The sequence below is a fragment of the Punica granatum genome, chromosome 4, assembly GCF_007655135.1.
Source record: "Punica granatum isolate Tunisia-2019 chromosome 4, ASM765513v2, whole genome shotgun sequence".
NCBI classification, from domain to species: domain Eukaryota; kingdom Viridiplantae; phylum Streptophyta; class Magnoliopsida; order Myrtales; family Lythraceae; genus Punica; species Punica granatum.
In genome coordinates this window covers 34,994,553-35,003,888 of record NC_045130.1, presented here as the reverse complement: position 1 = coordinate 35,003,888, position 9,336 = coordinate 34,994,553, and the positions used below count along the sequence as shown (strand labels likewise).

General features: G+C 41.1%; 2 protein-coding genes across 3 annotated transcripts; both read right to left on the bottom strand.

The window, feature by feature from the left end:
• Positions 1 to 1,599: 1,599 nt before the first annotated feature.
• On the bottom strand, positions 1,600 to 3,847 carry LOC116203808 (V-type proton ATPase subunit D). 2 transcript variants are annotated; one of them, XM_031535745.1, is made up of 3 exons: positions 3,682 to 3,847; positions 2,845 to 2,926; positions 1,600 to 2,698 (listed from the first exon to the last, which is right to left on the bottom strand). In XM_031535745.1, exon 3 carries the CDS (start codon positions 2,685 to 2,687, stop codon positions 1,902 to 1,904), a length of 786 nt encoding a protein of 261 aa, XP_031391605.1. In that variant the 5' UTR covers positions 2,688 to 2,698; positions 2,845 to 2,926; positions 3,682 to 3,847; the 3' UTR covers positions 1,600 to 1,901. The 2 variants fall into 2 exon arrangements, with proteins under 2 accessions (XP_031391605.1, XP_031391604.1); XM_031535744.1 differs by lacking the exon at positions 2,845 to 2,926 and having other exon boundaries at positions 3,682 to 3,843.
• Positions 3,848 to 4,552: 705 nt separating this feature from the next.
• Positions 4,553 to 9,316, bottom strand: LOC116203807 (citrate synthase, glyoxysomal). The gene is made up of 13 exons (XM_031535743.1): positions 8,943 to 9,316; positions 8,589 to 8,769; positions 8,134 to 8,219; positions 7,750 to 7,854; positions 7,502 to 7,564; positions 7,260 to 7,369; positions 6,882 to 7,001; positions 6,718 to 6,793; positions 6,460 to 6,533; positions 6,265 to 6,385; positions 5,864 to 5,961; positions 5,652 to 5,775; positions 4,553 to 4,923 (listed from the first exon to the last, which is right to left on the bottom strand). The coding sequence occupies exons 1-13, from the start codon at positions 9,195 to 9,197 to the stop codon at positions 4,792 to 4,794; spliced, it is 1,545 nt and encodes a 514-aa protein (XP_031391603.1). The 5' UTR covers positions 9,198 to 9,316; the 3' UTR covers positions 4,553 to 4,791.
• Between the last annotated feature and the right edge of the window lie 20 nt (positions 9,317 to 9,336).

The following is a 9,336-nucleotide window of genomic DNA, read 5'->3' as shown; positions in this document are numbered from 1 at the left end:
TGCAATTTACCCCACAAAAAATATATGTTTTATTAGGTCAACTTGGTCAATGGAGTGAAGTGTTGATTTTTTTTTTATTGAGAACGAGATAGAGTGTCATTTTCTCTTAAGAGTGGGGTAGATTGTCATTCAACAATATCTCAAGGAAAGGGAATGTAATTTACCCTTAATTATTTTGTAGTGACGTTCATGAAGAGCAGACGACACCAGACGATCCTTTAACGGTGCTTCACTGTCCAAATTTGTAATTTGGCTTATTTTTTATATATTAATTTTTTGATGATTTCTCGGGATGTCATTACTCATTAGCAAAGATGCTTCTAAGTTGTTCACTAAAAAAAAAAAAAGCTTCTTAGTTGCATATAAAATCTGTCCACATAATATTTTTATGTGTTAATTTTGTTATCAATTACAGAATAATGCCTAGGCACACTTGCATATCAAGAAAATAGTAATCGTAAATCCCATAACGGTACAATTCAATCGTAAATATTAATTTTTTGATTATTGCATAAGTTTAGATCGACCTCTAACGACTGTTGAATATTATAACTCAAACTCGCACTATTCCCCCAACGCCGAATAACGTTTGTGAAGGCTCGAGTTGGACAAGATTCCACACAAGGGAGAGGAACCTTCCCGCCTCCGTGCAATGGAGACGTACGGCAAACTTCTTTTACCTTCCCTATCCAGTTTCCCGCACTAGTCATAACTCGTTCAACTTCTCTTATATACTGGAGGGTGCTTAATTATTGAAATTCGAAGGATCGATGTACAATTATTTTTCAGCTTATAAAAGAAATTAAAAATCTGAGCTGATATTTTACAGGCTGTTGTTCTGGAAGAGAGGGGGTCTGTTGGAGCTGGTGGACACGAACTTGGGCTTGGCTTACTACACCGAGGAAGCCATGGTGGTGCTGAACGTGGCCCCGCTGTGCGCCATTGCATCTCCGAGGCCCCGCTCTGCACCAGTGCATCCTTGACTCTGAGACCAACAATGTCTCAGGTGGTGGGCATGCTCAAGGGAAAAACTGTTGAGCAGGACTTGCTGTCGATCCCGGGTTTTCAGCTGTGAATGCAAAGTACAGGACAATCAGGAATCATTTCTAAATGCATCCAAGCTGAACCCAGAGCATGTCCGTTGATGGTCCTCGTACTGATTCAATTAGATCAGACTCGGAGACCAAGCATCTCATAAGATTTGGCTCAATCAGGTCGGGATGACAAGTAGATGAAGGATCCTTAGCCCAGTAAAAAAAGGTAGTCTTTTCTATACTGTAATATCTTGCAATTGTCCATAATTTTGTGTTTTCTCAGAGGAAAACAAAGGCTTTCCCCATATTCTATAAGTGTTTGTTCAATATAATCTTTGTCTGAAGGCTGAATGTATACAAATCATTACTATTCGTAAACCCGATCGAGTTTCTTAGAATCACAAGCAGAACTTCGTCTACAGATCTCCTAGACCGGGTAACTCTTGCACTTGTGCCTTCTACAGGCCACCCAAACAAGTCCAAGTCCAACCATCAAAGTAACCAATCCATAGATAAAACATCTGCATAGTATACATTCCTGAGTATAGCAGTGCAAGACACTTTCTGGGAAACCATCTTTCATTGCATGAACTGCGAAATGATCCGACAAATTACAGTAAACATCTCATCTAGAAGCAAGGGAATAGTGAGAGAATAATAATAGTAGTAAAAATAAATAGAGGTTGCCACTGTCAGGATGCTTGAGACCAAAGGCAAGGGGGTCCGATCAGAGAAGAAGCCGCATATGAACATAAAATAAATAGCCCTTATTCATTACATTACGAAACCTCCAAGACAGAGATGTTGCAGAGCCAAATCAAACAAAGATTACCTGAGAAAGAATATCTCAATCCACATCACATCTTATCAGAAGATTATATCCTCGTCCTTCTCCATTGCGGAGGACAACAAGTTCTGAGCCGAGTCTTTTGAAATCCCTTTCTGCAAGGAAACCTTCTCTGCAAACTTATCTTCCGCGAATTGCTTGGCACATGCGACCTGCCTCTCAAGCTCCCTCTTCTTGTACCCCTGAATCTTCTTCAACCGAAAGAAGTCCTCTCTTTCAAGCTCATCCAACTCACCCTTAATGTAGGTAATGGTGTTCTCTAGCCTTGGCTTCACAACATTCTCTAGAGCATTAACCCTACGGTTTGTGGTCTTGATTGCCTCATCAAGTGTCAGGAATGATGTTTGAAGTGAAGCAAGCTCGACGAGGACCTCTATAGCTTTCACATGAGCAGCTCGACATTGTTGGACCTGCTGACCACCTCGAGCCAACCCTGTGAGGTCATTCTTGGTCTCGCCATCAGTGAAATACTCAAACCTAGGAAGCTTCACACCGGCAACGTTTTCTTGCCTTGACCGGACCTTGAGAGATGCATTTTGGACATTCTCCAGGACAGTGTGTTTGATGTTCTCACCGGCGACATACTTGGCCTCGGTCAGGGCAAACGAGGACTCCTTCATTATATCTCCCATGGATTCCTTTGTAGTGACAATTTTCTTAAGGATCTGTCGGAACTGTACGGTCAAAGCATCGCTCTTTTTCTTGAGCAGAGCATGGCCTCTTGTAGCGCCTACAAGGCGAGCCTTCATAACTCCAAGCATGGTAACAGTTGGAACAACATTCAACCGCTGGTTTTGGCCAGACATCTTTGCGATTTCTACGGCACGGAAAGACAAAACCCGATCAAAAGAAATACTTTTAAACAAGATCCTGAAGAAAAAAGGAATGAAAGGAAGAATCTTCTTCATGTTATCACTAGTTTTATATGTGATTCTGGGATGACAAGCTGGCGGAATAACATACATGAAGGTCAGTAAGACATAGAACAAGAACAAGCATATGTTCAAGCCAATTACAGCACCATCCGCTTCACTCTTCCCATGGTCTGTATTGAAAAAACACGATCTTTATTCTTTACATACAAGAAAAGGTAACAAAGAGAGTTGCCTGAAGTTTATGAAGTGAAGGGTCTCAACAGTTCATAGAAACATAAGATTGCTGTCCCGACAACAAGACGTGGTGGTGAAATCATCGAGATTTGGTGGCTCGTTCCACTTTCAAATCAAGCAAGTGATGTACAAGAATGATAGTGGTGTAAATGCGTCATCTCAGGCTATCAAGAATTGGACATATCTTCATTGCAGCTACACATTTGAATCGCAGACCTAACTTGATAAGAAACATACTGAAGAAACTGCATGGAGCCACAATCTCAATCACGTGTCTGGATCGCCAAACCCGGATGATCGAGATCAAGGACCAATCTACCAACTGGGAGATTAGAGCCGAAAGGAAATACCCAGAGATGGAGGGAGCACTCCCAGAAAAATCAGTAGCAATTACGATTCGGAATTTCGCCGATACAAGTCAATCGTAGCTCGCAACTTTATAAGGCAATCTCGTGCCCGGAAAGCTCATTGATCAGAGTATTCTGAGCAAGCTAGCAGGAGTTCATTAATCGACCGTGCCAAACGCGAATCAAAAGCAACATCACAACGCAATTAACCGAATTGACTGGCGCAGCACAGAATACTGAACTCAACCGAGCGATTCCGTACACGCAATGGATGCTGTAGAGAGAACCAGAGAGGAGGAGGAAGAGGGGGGGGCGGCTACAGAGCTACAGAGAGAGGAATATACCGGATTCAGATGGCGGAGCCGGAGAATAAGGCTGGCCGGATCGGAAACTTCCCGCCGGGATGAAAGAGAGATCGGTGAATGTCTACCGGAAATTGGGTTCTTCCTCTCCTCTCTCTTCTGCTCTGTCCGTGCTTAATTATTTTGTAGGGACGTTCATGAAGAGCAGACAACACGAGACGATCCTTTAACGGCGCTTCACTGTCAAAATTCGTGATTTTTTATTTTTTATTTTGGTAAAATTTTCGATGAAACACGTGATGTGATTAGCCATGGGATACTTCCAATTTACATATAGGTTTTTATGTTAGTTTTGTTATCGATAACAAAATAATGTTTTTGGCTCACTTGCTCATCGAGAAATTAATTATCATAAATCCCGTAAACTATACGGTTCAATTGACGTCCAATTTCTGTGGATTATTTATAAGTTTTTTTATTCAGAAAAAAAAACAGAAAGTTAAATAAAAAAATACAAATGATCCCATTAATACAAATCGAGTCTAAAAACTCTAAATTATTATAGCACGTTACCACTGCATTACGCCCATTATTATAAGTTCGGATCAACCTCTAACGACTGTTGATTATTATAAGTCGCACTATCCGTCCAAGGTTGAATGACGTTTGCTAAGGCTCGAGTTGGACAAGATTCTACCCAAGGGAGGGAGAGGAACCTTCCCGCCCCCCATGCAATGGAGACGTACAGCAGCTTCTTTTACCTCCCCCATCAAGTTTCCTGCATACATCAAAGGATGTAGAATTTCTCTCGTTCCTATATTCTCCATCGACCAAAACCTCCGCCACGAGCAATTCAGCTATCGAGCCTGTAACTTAGTAAGGGAATGGCATACTGTGTTGGACAATCGATCCATCCTGGCAGAAGCCAACGGTGGCCATAATATGAGTGACATAAGACAAGGCAAAAGAAACATTTCAATTATGTTCCACGAATACCAGTTCTAATTAACACTACACTGTTGCTATTACATTCAGTTCAGTGCATTCTTTCTTTATTGGCGCTGATTGACCTCCGGGGACGACCTTCACTTCTCCAACCAATTTCAAGAGAAGCTTATTTCAACAATCTAATAATCAAACCCGAAACAAGCTCTAGACACCAGACCCAGCGAGCCTACGTCGAGAAGCATTTGAGATGGAAACCTGTCCGAGTCTGTCAGCCTCACTAGTTATCATCCTCTCCTTCAGCGGCATGTAGTGTCGCATCCAAACCCCGGTGTATACCTGAAAGGCCAAACATGCCCCCAAAGAGTTGCTTATGAGAGGATCCCATCAAATACTATTGAAACAGAGTATAATGGCGAGAAATAAATTGTGGGCATGTGCATAGACAATAACATACAAAAACAAACCTGACCGTTTCATTACACAATGGATTAGTCTCTCGTACTATGATTTATGGCCCTTCCGTGCGGTGAAATGACAAAGGAATGGAATGAGGTAAAATATAAACTATGCCTCATCTGATAAGAGTTTAATGGCAGGGAAATGCAATTCTACAACATTATATTCTATCCATGTTATTCCACCACAAGGAATGGTCCTAGGCAATGTCATGGAATTACTTTTCCGTTCCAGTCCAATTCCGCCAGACCAGATGGGCCACTTATGGAATATTGGCTCGATGACCAAAGATATCACAATAGGAAAGGTCAATGGTATAGTTACTTCAATCATTGGCTGAATGGGTTGCTAAACTGTGGGAAGCCTGGGAATAGCCTTAGGATCTTATTTGAAGTTTGTTTTCATGGTTTTACGAGAAAGATGATACTTGTATTTGTCGAAGTGGCAGCCGTGCGAGATTTGAGAATATAGAAGAAAATTATGGACCGTGTCACCAATTCAATTTTTTGGGGGTAAATGTCTTACTATCAATTCTATGAGAATATACATTTGAGGCAAAACTGATAACTAGAACAACCCAGAGGGAAGTTTGTGCAGAAGAAACTGACCTGTTGTGGTCTCATGATCTTTGTATCGGGATCATCCAGGGACTCCCGCCAGTGGGCTAAGTACCCAGCCATGCGAGGGATGGCAAACAAAACTGGGAAGAACTCAGTTGGGAAACCCATTGCCCTGCATTGAATAGTTTACCATTTTATGTTTAGGTTAGTAAAAGAAAAAAAATAGATCATGTTTCCAGCATTTGATATAATTTCCGTACCTGTAGATTAGTCCAGAGTAAAAATCTACATTCGGATACAGTTTCCTCTTGACGAAATATTCATCAGCAAGCGCACCTTTCTCCAAAGCAACAGCTACCTGTAGGAAAAATGTGAGAAGGAAAGCATTAAACTTCAACCATGGTTATCATCAGAGATACCTCAAATGTCACTATGTCACCCCCATTTCCTACACAAAACTGGTGGTTTATGTTCTTTATAGTTAGGAAACTAATCCATGAAATCATTAAATTGAGAATTCTTAAGTAATGGTACTGGTAACGAGGAATGGACTGTGTCGTCTAACATTCCACCACAGGACAAAATTCAGACAACAAAACAACATTGGAGAGCAGAGTCTTATATCATTATTACCCCTAAGAAAAGTAAAAAGTTAGATTACCTCAATAAGAGGATCTCTGCCCACAATTGAAAATACTTCCTCAGCCAGTTTCCTAATAACCTTTGCTCTGGGATCATAGTTCTTGTAAACACGGTGGCCGAAGCCTGACATTTTCTGCTTCCTATGAAAGTAATACATGTCAACAAAGTCTTAAGGAAAGCCTCGGGAACTTTGAGCTCCGGCCTGGGAACTCACCTGTTTTTGACACCCTCGATGAACTCAGGAATCTTGTCCACACTCCCGATTTCATTCAGCATCTTAAGGACAGCCTACAATTATCAACAATAATGATAGATCGGTGTCGCATATTCATATTTAGGGAGAAAAGGCAGAAGGGCAAAAAAATTGTCATGAGAAGCACCATATTGCCCCACAAGGTGCTACATTTAAAGCTTGTCTAGACTGTCAATTTTTCTAGCTTGAGACACTGGGTAGGGGAAGAAAGATAAGTACCTCATTTGCTCCCCCATGAAGAGGTCCATACAAAGCTCCGACTGCTCCAGCAAGTGCGGTATATACGTCAACACCACTGAAGAACAGCAGCAAAAGATATCATTCTCATTGTCACCCAATCATATACCTTCGCTGAAGAGGATAGGTATTAGGTACGAACTTACCTTGACGCAAGATGCCTTGCAGCAGCAGTGGAACAATTCATTTCATGTTCAGCATGCAAAATAAAGAGAACATCCAGCACCCGAGCCAGCCGAGGATTGGGTTTGTAAGACCGGTTGCCTCTGAGATCATTTAATAACTGAGTGAGTCGAAAAAAACATCTTATACTACAAAAGCTTCACATGAGAAGTGTTGTTAGTTGATAGTTTATGTAATCACTTTTGCAATGGGATAGTGTCAATAACAAGAAAAAGTGTCATAACTTTTGTCAAAAAATTATTCATGATAATTCCCAGCGATTGCCCTTGATGTTGCTCTGCTCTTCATAATCATAGACTCATTGCAACTTGAAAGATGAAAGGTACTTAATAGTGACTTACAATGAATCCAGCATGTACAGGAAGTTCTCTGCGTAAGAGAGACTGTTTGAAGGGAGAACAGGTGGCCTTCCTGCCAGTCTTAAATAAGCAGCAGCTGCAATGGTTGGTACCTGCAATAAAGCATATTATGATCTCAGAGATAAATGCAGGTTGAAATTTATTGAATGATGCTCAGAAGAAAGAATATAATTAAGAAATAGCCAAGGCCCGAGAAGCTAAGCAAGAAAATCTAGAGAACACACCTTCCCAAGAATCCTTGCTATTTGTTTATCTCTCACTTGTTTCGATTTGTAAATATCTTGGCCCTATAAAAATATGTATATCATCAGATACTTTCAGAAAGATATAAAATTTCTACATATATATAAATATGTATTAGTCATCCAAATAAAGATCAGTAAATAATTCTGTATGGTATCCATGCAAAAAAGGTAGCAAAAACATCATGATCACAAATCGACATTTCACACGAAGACATAGATCAACTTACTCTGAGAGCAGGATTGGCATCAGGGTGAAAAACAGATAGAGCGCTCATGGCACTAACAAGGACACCCATTGGGTGTGCGTCATGAGGCATTGCATGGATTATATCCTACAAGAACAGATATCATAAAAACAGAACTTTGTCAGATCTAGAACTGTTTCAGTAAGATGTAAACTCTGGCATTTCATCTAGGCAAGCGATGAACTTAAATTAACATGTACTCTTTTCGTATGCTTATTATGAAGTCAGAGAGGGGAGGCAAAGTATGCAAGCAGAAATAAACTAGATATGAAGGACTACCTACATAATATGCCAAAAACAAAGTGATTTCACAATCCGTCTTGGATCAGCTTTAAGAAAAAAGATAGAGAAACAAAACAGACATACCACAATTCCCTGTGGAACTGCTGAATGCTGAGAAATGGCAAACTCCCAGTCTGCTAATTGACTTTGTGAAGGCAAATTCCCATACACTGGACATAGAAAACAAATTAACTTTTAAAGATCTATCATCAAAGCATAGACAATTTTCAATATTCAACAATCAAAAGAATGCTAAAAAGGGATAGCGGAAGAACAACATTTGAGCAGTTAAAAATTAAGATAAATAGAAGATCATTAATCAATACGGAGATTTAGAAAGAGAAAAAAACTCAAAATAATTCTTTTGCACTGCCATTCCAAGAACTTCTACATTGTTGCTCTATGGGATCGAAAAAAATTAAATAAAGAAACCCGGGGAAACAAGTTCCCTGATGATCTACAAACGGATATATCATTTCAAATTCGAGACTGTTGACTACAACCCGTTATAATCATTCAAAGTGCAACAGAACACTCACTCAAAAGGTAAGCCACTTCCACAAAGGAGCTGCTTTCAGCCAATTCTTCAATTGGGTAGCCTCTATATCTAAGTATTCCTGCATCCCCATCAATGTAACAAATAGAAGATCGAACAGGAGCAGTGTTCAGATATCCCGGGTCGTAAAGCTTGATACCCTTGTCATTCTTTCCAGAAGTAATCTGCAAATCCCAAGTAACTCGACATCGATGCACAACATGATCACATAGCAAATGCACTCAGCGATATATCGATGGAAAATTGAAATTGCCTAGCGACAACGTACCCGTACTTCCTAATAAACTTCCGCCTAACTGATCAACATAGACATGTAAGAACCGATAGGTTCGCATACCTTCTTCAAATCGGTTGCCTTAACAGTGCCTTCCTCGGAGACAGCAACCTGGTACGTCCTCCCAGTGCGCTCGTCAACGACGGTGAGAGTCCCCTTGAGGTTACCGGGAGGGGAGACACTGTTCTGAGCTAAGGTGCAGCTGGCCTCGATGAGCGGCGCAGCCTCGAGCTCCCGGCGATCGATTGCGGCAGCTAAATGCGCCGACAGAACGGCGAGCCGGCCCCTAGCCGTGAGCGAGAAATCGGCGCCCGACATGGCTGATTCAAGAAAGCAGAATTGCAGAAAATTCGGTGGGCAGAGAGAGAGAGAGAGAGAGAGAGAGAGAGCAGAATTGCAGAAAATTCTGTGGGCAGAGAGAGGGAGAGGGAGAGGGGAGAGTAAAGAGAAGAAGATA